Source organism: Pistacia vera, unplaced genomic scaffold (assembly GCF_008641045.1).
Source record: "Pistacia vera cultivar Batoury unplaced genomic scaffold, PisVer_v2 Contig129, whole genome shotgun sequence".
NCBI classification, from domain to species: Eukaryota; Viridiplantae; Streptophyta; class Magnoliopsida; order Sapindales; family Anacardiaceae; genus Pistacia; species Pistacia vera.
Window position 1 is genome coordinate 1,701,615 of NW_022195346.1, and position 21,626 is coordinate 1,723,240.

At 34.3% G+C, this 21,626-nt stretch overlaps 2 protein-coding genes across 4 annotated transcripts; both read right to left on the minus strand.

Annotated features, from left to right (window-relative positions):
• Positions 1-3,851: 3,851 nt before the first annotated feature.
• LOC116121941 lies at positions 3,852-7,089 on the minus strand. Its single transcript, XM_031407849.1, has 4 exons — positions 6,634-7,089; positions 6,436-6,527; positions 5,129-6,271; positions 3,852-4,796 (listed from the first exon to the last, which is right to left on the minus strand). Exons 1-4 carry the CDS (start codon positions 7,085-7,087, stop codon positions 4,107-4,109), a joined length of 2,379 nt encoding a protein of 792 aa, XP_031263709.1. The 5' UTR covers positions 7,088-7,089; the 3' UTR covers positions 3,852-4,106.
• A 5,720-nt stretch (positions 7,090-12,809) lies between these two features.
• Positions 12,810-17,773, minus strand: LOC116121902. Of its 3 annotated transcripts, none has more exons than XR_004126797.1 (8): positions 17,483-17,773; positions 17,350-17,381; positions 16,191-16,288; positions 15,993-16,075; positions 15,527-15,604; positions 15,354-15,452; positions 14,183-14,556; positions 12,810-13,162 (listed from the first exon to the last, which is right to left on the minus strand). XR_004126797.1 is itself a non-coding variant. In XM_031407807.1 (8 exons), the coding sequence occupies exons 1-7, from the start codon at positions 17,567-17,569 to the stop codon at positions 14,257-14,259; spliced, it is 777 nt and encodes a 258-aa protein (XP_031263667.1). In that variant the 5' UTR covers positions 17,570-17,773; the 3' UTR covers positions 12,810-13,134; positions 14,215-14,256. The 3 variants fall into 3 exon arrangements, 2 of the variants coding, with proteins under 2 accessions (XP_031263667.1, XP_031263666.1); XM_031407807.1 differs by having other exon boundaries at positions 12,810-13,134; positions 14,215-14,556; XM_031407806.1 differs by having other exon boundaries at positions 14,215-14,556.
• Between the last annotated feature and the right edge of the window lie 3,853 nt (positions 17,774-21,626).

A 21,626-nucleotide genomic window follows, 5' to 3' on the forward strand; every position in this document is an offset into this window, starting at 1 on the left:
TCTTTTTTGACTTTTTAATATCTTACTTTTTTGCTAATTCAAAAAGAAAAAAAAATTATAAAGTCAAATATTTAAGGGTATTTTCATCTTTTCAATCAAATATTAATAGAAAACATAACAGAATTTGACGAAGGGTGGGAAAGTGTCATTTTACCAAACCTTGGGTGGGAAAATGTCGTTCTCCCTAAGTTTAAATATTTTTTTTTAATTTGCTGGTATGGTGAGTGAAAGCTGAACAAATGAATACACAAAGGTTAAGAGTTAAGACAAGTGGTGGCATATATGATATAATATCTTACTTTTTGGCTAATTCAAAAAAAATTATAAAATCAAATATTTAAGGGTATTTTCGTCTTTTCAATCAAATATTAATAGAAAACATAACAGAATTTGACGAAGGGTGGAAAAGTGTCATTTTACCAAACCTTGGGTGGGAAAATGTTGTTCTCCCTAAGTTTAAATATTTTTATTTAATTTGCTGGTATGGTGAGTGAAAGCTGAACAAATGAATACACAAAGGTTAAGAGTTAAGACAAGTGGTGGCATATATGATATATGTCCCCAGCCTGCAAAACAAGCCTAAACAGACGCTCCTCTCACTTGAATTGTCAGGTTTTTTTCAATTAAGAACAAAATCACAGTATACTATTAACAATATCTTTTATAATTAAAATATGTAGAGTAAACAATACCTGATGATGTATGCATTTTATTATCATATGCTATGCACTCAGTCTTAGATATTTAAATATTATTAACAGAGAGAGAGGTCCCCATGAACTGGATCATCACTTTGAATTTCAAATTATATAGACGTTATAATCTCTCTCTCTCTCTCTCTCTCTCTCTCTCTCTCTCTCTCTCAGATAGAGTGTTAGTCAGGAATATTGATGTAGGTAGCCTTGTGGGGAGAATCTCCGAATTTCCGTGCAAAAACTGAATCTCAAATTTGTTTAAAATACACAACTTAACCCAACTCCCTTATCCTAGTTTTTGCTCTTTACCTCCATCCTTCTGACAACTTATAAAATTTAAGAAGACCACTCTAAAGAATTTTTCTTTTGTTTATACGTAAGCAAATAATATAGTAAAGATCAATGAAAATTTTGCCTTTTTCAATGAAATATTATTACTCATAATTTTGTTTTTGGTTTTTCTTCTGTAAAATTTTCGAAGAAATTTTATGAGAGATTTGTACTTGACCCAAAATTAACTGCATACTACTTGTTAATTAAGAATTAATGAGGCAACTTCCCTTATTTAATGGCTTTAATTATTGCCATCAATCCTAAAACATTCATTAAATACAGCATCTATCTGATTCCCCTGAGAATGGTAATGAAATGGTACAAAATTTCAGAAAACTTAGATCACATAACCAGGAAAAAAACCAATCAACAGCAACAGATCTAAAAGCTCTTACAAAATTCATCTTACTTCAATTAGCTCTCGATCACCAAAATCATTTAATACTGAGTCAATCCCATCTCTATAGGCTTCCCCGTTCTTCATCATAAATATTATTTACAGTGACAGCCATTAATTGCCTCTTTGGACCCGACCTACTTTCATTTACATTTGAATTTTCCCGCCATGTTATAGGCAAGGTATTTAAAACATAACTGTATGAATGTACGTGGTTATTTGAGGTTAACAAATTTGAAGGCATTAGATTAGTTCCTGCTGATACTGTTAGAGAATTGAATGAAAAATATGATGAATTTGGTCAGTACTGTGGTCAGTGACTGTGACTGTGAGGATTCTGATGGAAATTGTAATAGTAATAGTAATAGTAATAGTAATATTTTTATTTTTATATTATGTGTATATATAGTTATTGACTAAACCTACCTCTATTATTCTCTGAATAAATGGTAATGGAAAAAGTCCAAAAAAAAGAATAGAAATAAAAGATGGGTCCCTTCTATTATTGCAAGAAATTAAATTTATGAGGGTTAGAATGGTTGGTAATGTCTTGCTCTATTTTTTGACTGCACATTGCATAATATCAAGATTTATGAGCTTTAAATTAGGGTCTGGTGAAGTGCAGTGAAGAGACATTTTTTTTTACGACAGAGAGTGTTTGAATCAGTTTATGCGTACTTCAACTAATCTATCGGAATCCTGAAATACTAACTATGTAAGAACTGCAGTGACTACTTCTATTAACAACCGAGGAGGGATTTAAACTCATGAGCTCTTGAGTAATGCATCAAAAAATCTATATCAAACCACCCAGTCACCCAAAAATAGTTAAGAGACATTTTTTTTTTCTTTTAAGTACAGATATGAAGTGAGTAAATAAGTAAATTAAGATAGTGTTTTTAAATTAAAGTGAGATCTCTATTTGAATAGAAAGTACTTTGTGGAGAGCAAAATTTCAAATGTTGTTTAACCCTTAAAATATTATTAGGCATTTTCTTAATTAAAAGAGAAGCATGCATCGAAGAATTAACGTTTTATAAGATATATAAGTGTTTCTCTTAAAAACCATATGAAATACCTTTTTTTTTAATCTCTAAACTGTCTAATTAAAGTAATTGTACTAATTTAATTTAAAGACGATCTTAATGACCATCAAAAACACTTCCAAACATATTTTAAATTCCTTATTACTAGTATTAGGTCAACATGTACAGGTACAGGTTCATCATATACAATCATGAAAGCATGAAAAAAAAAAAAAAACAGTAAAAATTTTAAGAGTCAACTTTGAATTGATGAAAGTCTCATGATGACATACACCATAGCACAACCTAGCAATTCTCTCTCTCTCTCTCTCTCTCTCTCTCTTATTCAATTTATTCTCTTCTCTGCTTCTTCTGCTTCTTCTTCTTCTTCTTCTTCTCCACTGAGGCACTGACAACTATATCAATGGCGGGCCTGGATTATAATCACTATACATAAATTGGTTTCGAAATTTATGGGAATCCTTCCTTGCATTTATGCCCCTACATTTTGGCATATTTATTCAAGGGGACCAGAGGGTACGTGTCCTGATAATTACTGACAGTTTTGCATGGCAACGTGTAATTTAATATATATAAAAAAAAAAGTGGTCATGCAAACTTTAAATTAACAATACATTAAAGTTAATTTGTTTATATAGATTTCAAATTGATGCATTTATCTTTTTCTCTTCAAATTAACATTATGAATGCTAAATTTATTGGCATTATATAGAGGAGCTATAAAGCTAACCTAATCTAATATTAAAATTCAAATAGTAAAATGGATAGGAAGCTAAGAGTAGGAGCAGTAAAGTCGATTCAGGAGATCGCTTTTTCTGTACATTTGATGCAAAAAATTTGACTTGGAGCATCTTGTCTGCATTAGGATTTGGCTTTAAAATGCACGTAAATGTAAAATGTCTCGGGTCCATGCAAACCATCTTTAATTAACTATTCATTGTCTTTTTACTACTTTACTTTACAAGCTCAAACTACCATAAAATACGAATCAAATCTACTTGGTTCTCCTCCTACCTAACTCTAACTATCTTAATTATATATGTATCCAAAAGTGAATATCACCTTTTCTCATCTTTTTGAAGATTTTTTTTTTTTTTTTTATAGATTGAATCGCCCATTGCGTCTTTTAATTAATGTCTAATCTTTAGCCTCGTCCATTCTTCATAATCACTCTTAAGTTTCTAAACAAAAAACAAAAAGACCAATGAAGGGAATAATTTACTTGTATTAGAAATACATAACAGACAATAATGGCAATTTAGCAACAGTAATTACAGAGAAAAGAAAGCAGTTACTTTTTGAAACTTGTTAAGAGTAGTCCATAACCATAAATATACAAAGGTGGAGAGAAAGAGAGAGAGAGAGAGAGAGAGAGAGAGAGAGGGAGGAAATGGATTCCTCTGCAAATTTTGTCTTTTAAGAAGGAATGAGAAAGCAAGTGTTGTCGGAGTAACAGTCGTTATCTTCAATTTTGTAAAACCTACAAGTCCCAAACAGCTTGACCCCATCAAAGTGTCAAACCCCCCGACGATTAGCATCCCATCACGTGAATAACCCATGTGACCCCTCTGCTTCCTGTCTCCCCATTTCTCTCTCTGACGTATTCACCAAAAAAACGCACCGTTTTTCACTTCTTCAACTCCTTATTATTCCAAACTCCACTGCCGTTTCTTGTATGAGTGTGTCTAATATGTCCTTCTCTATTTCCATCACCAACCCTTCCCCTTCCTCTTCAAAAGCTAAACCATTCAGTTCCTTCATTTGTGGCAAATCTTTTTCTATTATTGAGTCAATGTCTTCAAGAACACGACAATCTGCACATGGAAAACTTTTGATTTGCAAACACAACTTTTCAATTAACTCTGAACCTTGCATGTGCATGTTGTGACTTCCATTATCATGTGATGTAATCCATGGCTTCATGTTGATAAAAGGCTTCAATATATCAACAAGAATTTCATCTGCTAAATAAAACAGTAACTTGCGGTTACATTGATGAGATAATAGAGATTGATGATGATGATGGTGGGTGTTGACATTATTTTCGAGGTGGTGAAAAATAGAAGGGTTTAAAGGATGAGAAGGAGAGAACCAATGAATGAAGGACACTGGGGTATGTTTGTCAATGCCTGTACGTTTTAGTATTCTAGTAATGTACTCGTATTCATATTCTGATGCTCCTCCCACGGTGGTGTTGGTGACACTGTTAGCTCTGTCGTCGATGGTGTCTCGGGCAATGAGCCTATGCGTCGCTTCTTGTTTGTACGTCTGGCTCGAATTATTAGATAACTGTGAGCTCCGTTTCGAGCTTTGAGCATTTAATACCTACAACGTGCCCACAAAAATGAAAATAACCATGCATTTTCTCAACAGTAACATAGATACGCACTCAGTCACTCGTACAAAATCACTGATAACATTTATACAAAATTTATTTCACATTAGTGTAAAATTCACCTATAAAGTCACAGTAACATTTTCATCTAAATTATTATATAAAAAATCACATAATATTTCAACTTTATCTATGAAACATTTACTATGATGACTTACGTGTTTGATATTATTTATTTATAATATTACTTTTCTTGAAAATCTATTAACATAAATATAAAAACTGGTCTAATATTTAATTTTGAAATAAATAAATAAAATACCTGTTTTTGAGGTATTTTGGTTGCTGGAGGAGAAGGATCTTTCTTGACTGGAAGAAGAGTAGGGACGGTGATATTGAGGAGTTCATTCGACAATGGAGTTTTTTTGCATTTCTTGTCAGGATTATTGGCTCTATTGGCTGTGGAGGGACGAACAAATGGTTCTTCTTGCTTGTTTCGAATAATGTCCGAAGTTTGAGGAGGCTTTCTGAGCCGGGGACTGAACCTTTCACTCGGAGCTTTCTTGCATTTCTTTGCGGGTCTTTGCTCATTCTGCTGCTCTTGCACTGGTTGTAGCTTGGGCTTTGATAACAAAACTTTGATGGGTTGTGGCTGATTATTATTATTTGTTTGTGAGGAGGGTGCACAAGATTGCTTTCGTGGCTGATGTGGAATGTGGTTGTGGTCTTTTAGAATGGAGGATGGTGTGGTTGGTTTCTGTTTGGATTCCAAGAATCTACTAAGCCTTGGTGAGCAAGAAGGTGTTGGGTGGTTGCCTGGACTGGACTGATCAACGATGGCTAAAGCCGCTCTGGAACTTATTTTCTTGGCCTTTATTTTACTAACAAGTTCATCTCTTGCTTGTTCCCTGTTCTTTAGAGTGTTTGTTATGTCAAGTCCAACTTTCCTGCTAACACTTTCTTTAACTTGCTTCACTATTTGCCTTGCATAATGACTCGGGCTTCTGTATTCATCTTCTTGTTTGAGTTCTTTTCTCCTTAAATAAGAGAAACGAGAGAAGTCAAACTCTTCGCCCACACCCATGTTCTCTTTGTTGATTTGAAGTGAAAGACGGTGGTGGTCCACGTCTGATCTTCTGGCTGAAGATATTCTTGGTGTCTCAGGCAAAGAACGAGTGCCTGTAATATGACCATCTATAGAATTTCTGTGGCAGGTAGTTGGCTTGTTTTGGGGGGGTTGTCTGGGTCGATGCAAATTTGACTTGGCCAGAAGATTTGGTGTTCCATGAAACGATGTTGAAGAGGGTGAATGGCTATCTGGAAGAAGATCGAGGCCCATCAGTCTGGCTACTAAATTGGGAGTCTTCGCACCAGGAGAAGAGCTAATTTCTGAAGAAGAATCAGTTGGAGCTGATCCAACTTTTGATCTTGTGTCTCCTTTCCTTGTTTTGATTTGAATACCCATCTAGATTTTCAAAAATGAAGATTAGTGTTAAAACATAGTATATCATTATCATCATCATTACTCACTTTTCAAAATAAAAAGAATCTTTGAAATACTAAAAATGAAAAAAAAAAGGTAGCTAGAAACCCAAAAAGACCTGGAAATAAAATACCATATCAACTTACTGAGATGTTTAAATTTTCTTCTTCTTTAAAGCAGCTGGTTGATGACAATGGAGGCTCCTCTAATTCCAAGCTATTCCTCGGTGCCTCTACTCCTGAATTACACACACAAATAAAAGAATAGAAATTCATCAGCAATACTCAAAATTAAAAAAAAAAAATATGTCACTTGAATGTGTTTGAGAGAGCAAAAGAAAGAACCTTTGAGAATAGTGTGGTCTTCAGGAATGAAAGAGTCAGGCTTGAAAGCAGGTTGGTGTTGGTGCAAAGGAAACTGAAAATGGTGGAAATCAAAGAACTGAAACACGGCACTCATGCAACCTGAAGGAGTAGCAGCAGAAGTAGAAGTATCTTTCTCTGCAACTCCTCTCTTGGAGTTGGTGGTGGATCTATTACCACCCCAATACCATTCTTTGCCCATATCTAGTAAAAAAAACTTCTTTAAAGACAAGACAAGGTTGTGTCCAAAAAGCTTACTCCAAGAATGAGAAAGTCTGAGTGAAAATGACAGAAGAAGTAGTATACTGGTAGTAGTGTTTAGTAAGGGATAAGAGAGAGTGAGAGTGAATGAAGTTTTGAGGAAAAAACTAAAGCTGAAGCTGAAAAGCTTATAGGACGCTGGTGAAGAAGCGAAAAAAGCGGATCCATGAAGCATAAATCAGCCACACTTTGATGGGGAATTAAGGACAATAGAAGTGTGTGGTTTGTGGGTTTGGTTTGGTAATATATTTACTTTGATATTTTAATAAGTTTATCTGATATGTCACTCACTCCCAAGTTTTACCAGACCATGACCAGAAACCAACTCTGCTCTCTGCTCACTCTCACTGGAATTGAAATCTAATAAAGAAATCCATAAAGATGAAAAGATGACGATATAGCCACGCACCTCTTTTTCTATCTCTTTATCTAATACACACTGTACACTTATACATATGCACTCTCTCTCTCTCTCTCTCTGTTTAAAATGTGATTCCCATTACCAAACCCTGTGGGGTTTGAAGTACGAGGTGGTTTATTGGGGATCTGCAATGTGACCCATCTATATTATATTTATCCTTCATTTCTTACTCTTATAATTAAAACAAACTATAGTTGATTGATGAACTCATCTAACTTTAAACCAATTTGAATATTGTTTACTAGTTTGAGCACATTGTCCCCACTAACTTGGGTTGATAAGACCCATCTAGCCTTTGTACATGAACCCAGCTGCATTATAAGTTCAGCAGAAACTGGGGTTGGGCTTGTATCTTGGTATCAAAGGGTTATAGTTCAAAATGTTTTGCTTTATTTGGTTCATTATCTCCCAACTACCATCACAGAATGGTAGGCCATTTTTAAAATGAAATGACATCACATATTTAAATTAATGAGACAAGAAAATAGATAAAACAATAATCATGTAATAGTATTACATGATCAATTCTATGAAAGAGTTGTAAATTTATATGCCTAAGGGGCGGTTTGGTTGGGGGTAATGTGGGATTACTAAAGTTATGCCATCTTATATTACTTGACAACCAAACGTGATTGTCAAGTAATATAAGATTCTGATAATCTTCAAATGCCAATAGTAGTTACTGTTGGTAATATTGGAAGTAATCTAATTGCCTCCATTTTCTTTGGTATTATAAGATTATCAAGGTAATCTTTTTTTTTTTTTTTTTTTTTTACAATTCTATAAAATTTTAGGACAATAATGTCCTTATTTTTAAATTTATTTACATGAATGTTGCTTTTACTTTTTCACCACAATTAATTTACTTTTTGGACAAAATTACCCTTGAATTCAAAACAAATTGCAGCTCACCCAAGCCACCACCCCCACCCACCTGCTGCCGCCGGCAACTGCCGTCGTTGCCACAGAAAAGGCGCACGGAAGGCCAGAAATGGTTGTCGTGCGCTGATATGGCCATTTCTGGCCAGAGATCTGACCGAAAATGGCCATACGGCGCACAGAGGCCATTTCCTGCCTTCCGTGCGCCATTAGGTTGTTGGATGTTGGCGGCCAACGATGGTTGCTGGTGGTCGGCATTGGCTGGGTTGGTAGGGGTGCTTTGTTGATTTTTCAAACTTTTATTATAAGGTTGTTTTTGCTAAGTTTTTAAATACAGGGGGGTTATAATAATCCAAATATAATCAATATTAAAAAATAATATAATAATAATATTTAATTAGAGAACAATTCAGTAATTTAAATAACATACCCACCAATTTATTCCTCCCAACGAAACATATTAATAAAACATACCCAAAAATTTATTCCAACTAACCAAATACATTTTCCTAAAAATTCTCAGTAATCTTCAAGGTAATCTAACTTTTCAGTAATCCAACGTTCCTAGAACCAAACGCACCCTAAAATGTACATAGTATAGTCACTTGAAATTTCCCAACCAAAAAAAAAAAAAAAAAAAAAAAAAAATGTATGTGTTGTTATAGACTTCATACAAAATAATGACATTTTGACCCCCAATCTATCATAAAAAGATACTANGTTTATTGGGGATCTGCAATGTGACCCATCTGTATTATATTTATCCTTCATTTCTTACTCTTATAATTAAAACAAACTATAGTTGATTGATTAATTCATCTAACTTTAAACCAATTTAAATATTGTTTGCTAGTTTGAGCACATTGTCCCCACTAACTTGGGTTGATAAGACCCATCTAGCTTTCGTACATGAACCCAGCTGGATTATAAGTTCAGCAGAAACTGGGGTTGGGCTTGTATCTTGGCATCAAAGGGTTATAGTTCAAAATGTTTTGCTCTATTTGGTTCATTATCTCCCAACTACCATCACAGAATGGTAGGCCATTTTTAAAATGAAATGACATCACACATTTAAATTAATGAGACAAGAAAATAGATAAAACAATAATCATGTAATAGTATCACATGACCGATTCTATGAAAGAGTTGTAAATTTATATATCTAAGGGGGTGTTTGGTTGAGGGTAACGTAGGATTACTAGGGTTATATCATCTTATATTACTTGATTATCACGTTTGATTGTCAAGTAATATAAGATTCTTGTAATCTTTAAATACCAATAGTAGTTACTGTTAGTAATATTGGAAGTAATCTGATTACCTCCATTTTCTTAGGTATTGTAAGATTACCAAGGTAATTTTTTTTTTTTTTTACAATTATATCTCTTATTAATAAAATTTTAAAACAATAATGCCCTTATCTTTAAATTTATTTACATGAATGTTGCTTTTACTATTTTACCCCAATTAATTAATTTTTTAGATAAAATTATCCTTTAATTCAAAACAAATTGCAGCCCACCCAAGCCACCACCCCCACCCACCTGGAAATGCGCACGGAAGGCTAGAAATAGCTGCCGTGCACCGATATGGCCATTTTCGACAAGAGATCTGGCCGAAAATGGCCAGATCGTGACAGAGCTGTCGTTGACCGCTAGATCAATGGTCGTTGACAGCCATATCCATCATTGATCTGGTCGTTGACTCCTAGATCTGTCATGATCTAGCCATTTCCGACCAGATCTGTGGCCGAAAATAGCCATACGGCGCATGGAGGCCATTTCCTACCTTCCGTGCGCCATTAGGTTGCCGAATGCCGACGGTCGACAGTGGTTGTCGGCGGTCGGCAAGGGCTGGATTGGTGGGGGTGCTTTGTTGATTTTCCAAACTTTTATTATGGGGTTGTTTTTGCTAAGTTTTTAAATGCAAGGGGGTTATAATAATCCAAATAATAATCAATATTAAAAAATAATATAATAATAATATTTAATTAAAGGACAGTTCAGTAATTTAAATAACATACCCACCAATTTATTCCTCCCAACCAAACATATTAATAAAACATACCCACTAATATATTCAAACTAACCAAACGCATTTTCCTAAAGATTCCTAATAATCTTCAAGATAATCTAACTTTCCAGTAATCCAATATTCCTTGAACCAAACGCACCATAAAATGTACATAGTATAGTCACTTGAAATTTCCCAACAAAAAAAAAAAAAAAAAAAAAAAAAAAATGTATGTGTTGTTATAGACTTCATACAAAATAATGACATTTTGACCCCCAATCTATCATAAAAAGATACTACCCCCCTTAGTTACGAAAATACTCATATTATCTCTATTTTTTGAATTCAAACATTAAAACTTAATTGTGAAGGGTAATTTTGTCAATTTATCTCACATATATAACATTATGGAGACAAAACTTATCTAACACTATGAATTGACAAAACTGCCCTTTTTAAAATTAAATTTTATCGGTTGAAATATATAAAAAAAAAAAAAAAGATGAGGGTACATTAATTGTTTCCAAAACTAAGGGAGGGAAGCATCTTTTGGTAATAGATTGGGAGTGAAAATGTTATTCAGCCTTCAAAAATACTATTCACTCTTTTTTTTTTTTTTTAAAAAGTCGTTTTAAGGGTGTATACGACTTTTAATAAAAAAATTTCTTCTCTCTCCCACCTAATCTTTTTAATTAATCTCAACCAATAAAAAGAAAAATGGAGAAGGGAGACAGACAAGACAAGCAGGGACATTTAATTTGGAAAAAAACTACACCCTTACAACGAATTTGAAAAAAAGAAAGAGGGAGTATCATTTAGATAATTCAAGTAATGCAATCGTTAAGTGGAAATTAACGATGCTGCCTTTGCCGACCACTTGTCTGCAAACAACCGAGCCAACTTCCCGTGCTCATAATTGAGAAATAGACTTATTACCGAAACAGGGAAGAAGATTCTGCAAGGCATTTTAAAGTATAGTGAAGGTTCAAAGTCCAGAGAATAAGCTATTAGTGAGCAAAACTATTTGCATAACAATCACAAATCGGTAAGATGAAAACTAATGCTGATATATATCATCATGTGAGGAAGAAGAAGATTGGGAAATCCGCAATAAAATCCCACTTAAACAAACATCAAGGCTTGCGCCATTCACCTTACAGGGAAAAGGGACCACGTTGAAATGTTTCTATTCGTTTTTCAGCACGTTACTAGTCTTTTCCGCATGTCACTAGTATAACCAAGTGGTCCCAAATATTTAAGCTTATAATGATGTCTATACTAACTTACGCTCCTAATATTAATAATTCATCCAAAACAAAACAAAAATATAATGTACTACCTCGCCTATATTATTACTTCCTGTCCTACTACTAATATTAGGAGTCTTATTTGATTCTTTCATCTTTTAGGCAATTAAGTCTACTAGTAATTCTAATCTTGCCAGGTAGAAACCAGATTTGAATCAGAGTCTGATCTAAATTCATTTGAAATTTGAAAGATCTGACTTTCTTTCTTGTTAAGTATGAAATAATTACAAATTCTAATTTACATTCATATAAAAGATCATTTAACAGGGTTGGCCTGACAACATTGTTTTAAAACCCGGATGGAAGGGCAACTCGCTTTGCTGCCTGGGTCACAGGTCAACCGGTCCAACCGGTTGGACCGATGACATTAGCGATAATTTTATTTTAAAAAAATTATATATTAATCCCTTAAATTTTAATATATTACAAAAATTTCCCTAAAAAGTTTAATTAGTCCCTAAAATTTTTATTTATTTCAAAAATACCCCAAAAAATTTAATCAATCCCTAAACTTTTGACATATCTCCAAAACACCCCTATAAAATTACAAATTAACCCTCATAATTTTTTAAGTATTATAAAAATCCCCCTAAGACCTGAATTGGACAGGAGAAGGTGTCGGGTCCCAGTCTGATTTTTAAAACAGAGCCTGACAGTCAAGGAGGTTTACTCATTTCCTTGATTTTCTGGATTCAAACATTAGGATTACCTACCAAAATAACATTATGACTTATCTGGTCTTTTGGGTTTATAGAGTATTCAATGAATCTCAAGATTAGTTGAGATACACATAAACCAGTTCGGTTCGGATACCTGTTTAAAAAAAAAAAAAAAAAAAATCATTTATCTTGGTCGAGGATAGTAATGGGTCTTACTGTGAAGAACTGTTCTTAAATAAGAGGAGGTAGCTGCCAAAAGTTATAATGATCTTAAACAGAAAAGATGATGGCACTGACGCTTGACCCACCACTTGTCTATGTAACCCCAATACAATTCTGAACACCGTCGTCCTCCTCTTCATCCCAAGTCTTTATTGCATTAATGCATTGTCGAAATCGTGTAGTGATTTGTCCACACCGTCCATACCTCTCCTGTATACCCAAGAGAAAAACTTGTTCTTTTAAAATCACAAGAGAGCCAGCCAGGGACTCCTTTACCCTCTTCTCTGAGTCTCTACCCTTGGATCGTAATCTATTGAAACCTTAGACAATGAATGATCCAAGGGTCAAGTCTGATAGTTCCCATTGAATCATAATAGGGGTTTCAAACACAACAAATAAATGCAAGATGAAATTATTTCAACAAGTTAATGAGTATGAGGTCAATCAGAAGACAGCCAATCCCAAAACTGCAATGGGTTATCAGTCACCAGCATTCTATCTATTAGGTGTTTGAATGACTGAACTAATTATTTTCAATCACTGTATCGTACAGCAGTCAGCTACAAAGAAGTCCAGCTTAACCAAGTCTATGACAGTCCGTACCGTAGAGCATTTAACTCCAATGGCTACTCACATTCACTCTAATGTACCATTACAGAAATACAAATGCCTAGTCAGTGTTCCCACCTGCTATCTCTGAGTTGTTGAAAAGAGCCCATTACTCTCATCATTTGCACATATTTAGACATCTGTTCAGATCCAAAATAATGAACTCAACATTCAAATTTTGAATTTGAAACAGTAAATATTCTACAACATGTTCCTAAGATAAAAATTCCATACGCAGAGATAATCACATAAAATGACAACATAAAGAAATCAACAAATCAATCAAAGTTTCATGTGGTACAAGAATATATAAATTGTAACGGTCTAAACCAGAAACAGACACAATAATACGATACACTAGCAAACACCAACCAGTACAACCAGGTCATACATCCATAGAGTTGGTTTGATTGTACCAGCTGAGGATAAGCCTATTCAATAATTTCCAATCATCTAGTCTCTAAAATATTCCTCAATAATTTTAAGTCTTTGGCTGTCTTTAGCATTTTCAGAAACAATATATCTGTAGGTATTTTCAGAAATAATTGAAGTTAACACACAGTATGTTCAACATGAAATATCTTTAACACTATTCAAAGAGAAGTTGCGCACAATAAATCAAAATAATAATAAGAACTAAGTCAAGGGCAAAAGGCCTATTGGGATGTTGTACAATTAGAGCTACACTATTTGATTGAAAAAATTATAAGGGCTTTACATCAAGAAAAATTAAACTTCAAACTTATAATTCCTCCAAAACCCAAATGGTACTGAAGAGTCACATCTCTAGGAAAGAAACCGATCCTACGACAGCAAAAACTAAACAACATAATTATTCCAAGGCTAAATCTAATTCTTGCCTCTGTAAGTTACATATTTGATACTTCATTGGATGAAATATTTTCCAAAAAAATTCATGTCACAGCATTCTATACCAAAAGATAAGGGACACATGGTAAAAATGAAACGATGTATTTCTGGACAATTTCTTCCTTGAAATATACTACTGGGAACAATCATGAGCCAGAGAGAGCAGAAGGAAGTTAGAATGGTCAGATTGTATTATTATATCAACAAACAATAGGAAATTGAAAGATACAAGAAAAAACATCAATTAACAAATAGATGGAATAAAGATTAGGATGGATGAAAGAATGTACCCAGTAGATGAGCAAAACTGTTGTCTACTTGCCTAATGTATTCAGCATAGAAAAGAAAATTTGACACTATGCTTCTACGCTCTACCATCGACATCAAACCCAGCACCTGTCCAGCCAGGTGCTGTAGATCCTCTACCCTTGGGCAGAGCCCCAACTCCCTTTCCTCTTCCTGGAAAATGAGTTTTCTTCTTTCCTCTTCCTTCTCCATCAACAGTAGCCTGCTGATTGTTTCCATTCATAATTGGAGCATTTCCACCGTTTCCTTGATTAGATGATGCGTTTTGAGTGATTCCAGCACCTGGTTCCACAGCAGAGGAGACTGAAGAAGTATCTGGAGCAGTACTAATCTGTACAGGTGCCATTGGTTTCCCATCCTAAAGATAAATCCAAGACAAAACTCTCAAAGCCTTTCTATTACAATGCTAATTAAATGTGTATGTGAGTGTCTTTCATAAAAAATAGTGTGACACGAGCAAGTCATGAGAACAGTTGCTGCGTAAGAAAGTCATTAGATGAATTGAGCAAATTGATTTCAGTTCCTTAATAATCTCATTGATTTTGGTTCAATCCAAAGGAGGACAGCCGCTAAAAATAACAGAAAAATTGACCTAAAGGGAAAAGAAAGAGAGACATGAACAACAGCAAATTATATTAATTAACATTTTCTTGCACAACGTTAACTGCATACCCACCCTCCTTGGAGATCACAAAAGGCAAATGCAGTAATTATATGATGACTTAAAATAAGAAAATACTCCAAAGTCTTAGTCACAGTTAACATGCATTCTTTTATCTTCTGGTAAACATACACATTTTTTTTTTGGATACCCTTAAATCTATCAACCTTCCATACATGTTCACCAAGTTCTAAATTGAGAGCTACTTTCTGACCCCACAACCTTGGTAGCCAGGAAACTAATGAGATACAATGTCCCAAGCAGGTGGTACAAAGTCGATTTTTTCTAATAAGTGAAACCCTTGAGGGTTTGTGAACATGCAAATTGACATAGCTGGCTGAAGAATGACACATCATATTTGTATTATAAACATACGTATATGCAAAGAAGTTGGAAAATCTAAGACTGTTAACAATGAGAGTGACTTTCAAGCAATCAACCAATCAACCAATTGACATACCAAAGTAGTAAATAGAAATGGAAAGAAAAATTACTTGAAGAGAAGAGATTGATGCTCTAGTTGGGTTCAAAGCTTCCAGTCGTCTTTTCAATTCCTCAAGTCGAGAAAACTGAGTGTTACTGCTTTCTTGAACCTATTGAACATAATAGCATTAAAATAATCCAAAAGTAGTGACATGTGAATCCACACTTAGCAAGATATATATACCAAAGAGTTTAAATCTTCACATAACTTCTGCTTCATCGCTTCTTCTTCCTGCACGGCCTTTGATGCTGCTTCCCAGACCTGAAGTACAATAGAATAAAAAATCCAGAAAATCACAACCCAAGTAATGCATCCTCTTCTTAGATCATAGAAGCTTTATTGTGGTATCAAGATTTGTTTCTGTTCTCTATAATAATTCTGAACATGACATTTTCAAATCTGCATATACATCTATCAAAATGAAAGATATGGCTGAATGTAATATAAGCCAAGCTGATTATGTTTCAGAAAATATTTCTATTGCAACACATCTAGAAAAAACAAAAACTAATCCGGCATATAGTCTTAAAATCTTAGTACAACCATAATTATTGAGTTAAATACAAATATCAGAGGCTGTATCACAAATCTGAAGGGTGAAACTACAGTTTTGGGAAGAAAATAATGAGTTTAATCAGGAGGGACAAACCTTTCGTGCTTGTTCTTCCTTCTGCTTGGCAAGATGAATTCTCTCAGTTGACATTTCTATTTTCTTTCTCAACAGTTCCATTGCTGAAGTTAAGTGCCACACATCACAGCAATGCCAAAGTAACTCAACCATACAAATTAAAGAAGACAAATACCAAACACCTGCAAATTTCAAGAAAAATAATGCTAATTTGCCAACCTGCTTTTTTAGGTCCAGCAGTGAGTTTTATTTCCATTGTAAGATTTGCTAGCTCTCTCTCAACATCACGTATTTTAGAATAGTTTTCTTCAATGTATCTGAAAGCAAGTAACAGAGAAGATCAGGTAAGATATTTCCACTAATCACCACTAGAAAGAAAAAAGAGGATCACCAAGCAAAACTTTTTACAACATTAAAATAGGGAAGACATTGGAGCAACATCCAACCAAAACCCAATAGTGGTTCCATCTGTAATGGAAAATGATTAACATATTTAAAGACCTGAACATGTTCACTGCATATTGTTTTCCTTCCAACCACCACACCAACTCAAAGAACAAACTGAATTCTTGTGCATTTGCAACAGTATGAGTAATTATAAAACAAGAGACAAGAGACACATACACACGATGTCTGAAAAGGCCAAGGATACGGAAAACAACTAACCACCTGAGACAGATAAGGCACCACTGCAACATCCACCAGCAACTAGCCATCTTATAATCATTTGAGCATACTATAAGCATCACCAGCATCATCACTACCATAAAAGCCATCACACCATCATCTCCAAGACTACTTTAACACTTCCATCAACTTAGACCCAACCGCTATCCCCATCAACAATTAGCAACAATAAATGCCACCATTACTACATACCTTTAATGCTCTAAAGCTAACTCCAGATATGACCACGACCAACAGCACCTTCAACTATTACCAATTTCCAATCACCTCCAAAAAGATATTTCAGTCCTCACACAATTAAATAATCTAACAAAAGTTCTAGTTAATAGTTATCTATGTTTCTCCAGATCTAAATTGTCGCTCAAATACTAATTACCCTATAATTACTAAAACCATATGTTTATAAACATATAAATCAGTTTTTCAGTTGTTAAAATCTTAACACGTTAGAAAACTCTGATATAAATAAGCCGAAAAGCAGTTCTAAATTTTAGTACATTGCAGTCTAGGTTTTTAATATTTCTTCAACACTAGACTAATAACAAAACAATAAATATAGGTATGAAACACTTAATTTGATTTATAAAACAATATAAAATTGCAATAGTTCAATAACAAAAGTGATAAGAGCAAATAATAAAGAGAAACATTAAAAGCAATCGATCTAAATTAAACAAAAATGTAAACATACTTCCTCAATTGATGCTGTTCTTCCTCGATTATCTGACAAAATCAATACGAAATGACAATCACATCAAAATTAAGATCAAAATGTAGAAAAAAATTAAAAGAAACATACGAAGAAATTATATGTAGAGAAAGACCTTCTCAGTGTAGGCGATGACAGGAGCTTCTCTTGAGAGACCATCAGGTCCGATCTCAGGTTGAAGCGAAGGATTAGAAGCCGCCATTGTTTGAAAAATTTAGAATCTGAAATGGAAATGAACTTATGATTTATGTGATCAAATTAGGAATAGGAGTCAACAGTTTTTTACTTCATTTGTACTGCAATAATTCGCTGCATTTATCTTATGATGTTAAGCGAAATACGTGTAAAAAGAAAAATAAAATATTAAGATACAAAGAGAGGGAGAGTGGGACAGTGGATTTGGAGAGGTGAAGGCGTGAAGCGGTATATCTCGTGTTATGTCTAATGATTAATGAAGACCGGTATTTCGTGCGAACTCCGGTTCGAAGAGCGGTTACGGTTTTTTTATTTTTTAATAATGCCCAACTAGTCCTTTGGATCTTGAGTCTTGAGTCTTGACGACTGAGTCGAGGCATATGGAGAGCACGTGGAAGGTAGATGAAGCTACGGCCTAATTAATTGCCCTTATTGAGCTATTTTTTAATTGCCGTATAATACTACGGTGACAAATTTTTTTACTAATTTTTTTTATAAATGTGACATAATATTTCGTAATTGATCAATTTTATAATTAATTAATGCACGTTGAAGTAGAAGGAATTAACTAAACTGCCTTTGTATTGTCTGAACTTGTCCAAATTTGATGAACTTCTGATATAGTAAATGGAAAATAATTAATTCCAAGTAAAATGAGAGCCTCTCTAATACCTAAAAGAGAAGTGGTTTCAATGGTAGAACATAGGTCATAGGTCATGTTTAGTTCATAGAATGCAATTATGGATAATGAGAAGCATGGGAATGAATTTTTTAAGTATTAATGATTTTTATTATGGTTTTGCATTAGTAAATTAATTTCATATTAGGTTTAAAAAAATAATATTATATTTTGAAGCTTGTTTATATTAACAAATCTTGACCGCCTAAGATCAATGATGCATCACGTGCGGTTGTTGTTACCGTGTGACACTCTTCAGTGGCCAAGATTCAGCCAGGTCGATAGATCATAGATCACTAGCCTAGATCCCTCACGTGCTAGCAGTGGCCGACAATGTGATGTGAAGAAAGTTGTCGGTTAATAAATTTGATTAGCTTTGATCAGTTTATAATTTTTTAGATTTTTGAAAAAAAAAATTAAATATTTTTAAATTATTAATTTTTTGAATTTAATAATTATTTTAAGAGTAAACGATATGTTCCCACCCAAGCTTTAGTGAAATCCTAGGTTGGTACCCCTATTTTCATAAATTCCAGATTCCCACACTTAAATGGACACAGTTTTCTTTATTTTAACCGTTAAAGGCTAAAATGGTCTTTTTCTCCCTTTTCTTTCTTTCCTTCCCATTTCTTCTTCATCTTTGCCTCCTCCTCCCATCTTCTTCTTTTTCCCTCCACATCTCAAAATGGTTGCGTTTCTCATTTACCCCTAACGAAATTAACTTAAAATTGGGTAAATGAGAATTTAGAATTAAAAAAAAAAGGGTAAAATTAGACATTTTAACGTTCTATTACTAATAATGAATGTCATCTTCTTAAATTTGGAAGGAATGCTTCTCTACCTTTTTCACGGAATGAGATTCATATTCCTTATATTACTTCTATAAAACAAACAAGAGATGGGAACGAGATTCTCATTCTTTAATCCATTTACCCTATCGTCATACAGTAAATGTAATTTCCTACCTGGACAATAAAAACATTGAATACAAATGTATAAATGAATATCAAAAGGTTTAGAAGGGCTTAGCAAATGTCTCCATTTGGAGCATTATTCTGATACTTTTTAGAATAGTATTTTAGAAAAAAATAAAGTTGAGTTAGAGTTGAGTTGGGTTGTTTTTACGAGAAAGGTAATTGTTAATGTTTTGAGTTGAATAAAGTAGAATTGAATTTTGAGAATATTGAAACAAATACATTTTTGAGTTTTTAGGATAGGATAGTAGAATAAAATAGTGAAAAAAACGAGAGAAAATATCCACTTTGACGTCTGGATTTGTGGCAGGGGAACAAATTCGTTGAGAAGAATGTTTTTGTGATTGATATAATATGTTACATTGTTACCCTCCTTGCATGGTTGCGGTTCCCAAATGAGTCCATTTGATTTGAATTATCTTTATTCAAACATCATGGTCCAATGAGTCTACAAATAACCAAAATCAAATCTCAGTATAGTAGAAGTCACTACAATATACCAAGCAAATACAGAATAGGATGTAACACAATTTACTCGTTAATAGTTTGTTGAGTAAACAACATATTCCCACCCAAGGTTTGACGAAAACCTAAGTTGGTACCCCTAGTTACATTTATTCAAGATTCTTACCCTTAAAATAACACTATTAGCAATTTTTAGGGTATAAATGGTGCAATTACTATAATGCCCTTAACCCTAAATTAATAAATTATATTTTAACCCTTAAATTAGTAGAATTTTAACTTACTATTTTATTTTCAAATCATCTCAATAACACCCTCGATCACTACACACCCTCTCGATTTTTGCCCGATCTGTGTCGAAGCCTTTGGTCACCTCCATCACCTTCCTCGTAGTCCATCGTCTAAAACCCCTTTAGTTCCCAACTCATTGGCCCCTCCAATCATTGGCGCCATTAAGCTTAGGGTTTCACTATTCTTCGCGGGAATCCAATCGATTCTGGTGGTGAAAATTCAATTGGACACCACCACTGCAACCAACATCTCCAACTCTATAAAACCTCTATGTCCCCAGCAACCGTTTAGTCGTTGTTCACCTACCGAGAGTTCATGTTCATCGGCTGTTTTTTGGTGAAGTGGTGGATGACAAACGATGAGTTGCCATGGCTAGGAAGGTTAGGGGTTTTGTAGGGGAGGATGCGAGGAGTCAAATGGTGGTGGTGGTTGGGTTCAAAACGGTTGGAAACCGGCAAAAATCAGTCGCATGTCACGATTGTCGTGTCTGGTGATCTATAAGTGATGAGGAGTTGTGAAGGATAAAGTTTTGTAGAGGGGAGGATGATGGTTCAAATGGTGGTGACAAGAGTGATTTTGCGTGGAAGAATCGCTGGAAAAAGGGCAAAAAATGTCGAGGATGCCGTTTGCCAGCGTGTGCCGGAGGACTATTAGAGGCGGTGATCTGCTAACGTGTGCCGCCCATGTAAAATGACCAATTTACCCATTTACCGTTACATCAAACACTTTTTCGTCACTTTAGGGGTGAGATCTGGAATAAATGTAACTAGGGTACCAATTTAAGATTTTGTCAAATGTTGGGTGGGAATATGCCGTTTACTCATAGTTTGTCAAAGAAAAGGTCCACATTATATCTTAAGATCCTAGATACAGAGATTCAGATTTTGAACAATAATGGCAAACTGTGCAAGAACTAAACAACCAGTTTTGTCAAATATGCCACTAATGCAAAGTGTTCATCACGTAAGGTAGGCTTTTTAACCTCTGTATCCTCTCTATAACCAAACCTGCAGGGCTGTGTACTAATCTACTATATGACTATAACAGTAGAATATCTGAATTACTGCATTTATTTGAGTGATCTACAAATGATTTTTTTTTTTTCCAATCCTTACCACAATGAACCGAAGCCGAAGCTCTTATTTTGCGCGGAGTAACTATTTGAGTAAGTCTTGAGCTGCACAATCTTACCACTCATTTTGCTTATAAAAAAACCTTAAAGCAATATCTGATAATCACATGCACTGGCGAAACATTTTGACTGCTTCAACAAAACAATCCAAAACTGATATTAAAAATATAAAAAAGGAAGAGGAAAGAAACTTACACAGAGCTTCTGTCTATTGTATTATCAAATTGCGACTAAAAACAGAGGCTAGAACTCTGCTTATTTGTGAGTGTTAAATAGAGAGAGTTTGTTGAAATGGGCAGAGTTGAAGACTAACTGACAACTCCTGAGAGAGAGTATAAAGCTGAAAATGAGTGATGGACCACTACTAATAACTTGAACTAGAAGAGGTGAAGTTGTAAACTTGCACGGATATTATACGATAAATTGCTTGATTAGAGGACGTTCGGCCCTAGTATTCTGATTCTAGACCGGTAATCACCATCTCGTTAAAAGGGGTTTTCTCAAAATCATGGATTTACATTAA

Excerpts from the sequence above, each read along its gene's own strand:
- LOC116121941 (XM_031407849.1), bottom strand. The coding sequence starts at position 7,087 with ATGCTTCATGGATCCGCTTTTTTCGCTTCTTCACCAGCGTCCTATAAG. Across the intron at positions 6,528-6,633 it reads AGACCACACTATTCTCAAAG|GAGTAGAGGCACCGAGGAAT; the intron begins GTTCTTTCTTTT and ends TGTGTAATTCAG. Across the intron at positions 6,272-6,435 it reads AAGAAAATTTAAACATCTCA|ATGGGTATTCAAATCAAAAC; the intron begins GTAAGTTGATAT and ends TTGAAAATCTAG.
- LOC116121902 (XM_031407807.1), bottom strand. The coding sequence starts at position 17,569 with ATGGCGGCTTCTAATCCTTCGCTTCAACCTGAGATCGGACCTGATGGT. Across the intron at positions 15,453-15,526 it reads GTGAAGATTTAAACTCTTTG|GTTCAAGAAAGCAGTAACAC; the intron begins GTATATATATCT and ends TATGTTCAATAG. Across the intron at positions 14,557-15,353 it reads CATCAATCTCTTCTCTTCAA|GATGGGAAACCAATGGCACC; the intron begins GTAATTTTTCTT and ends ATTTATCTTTAG.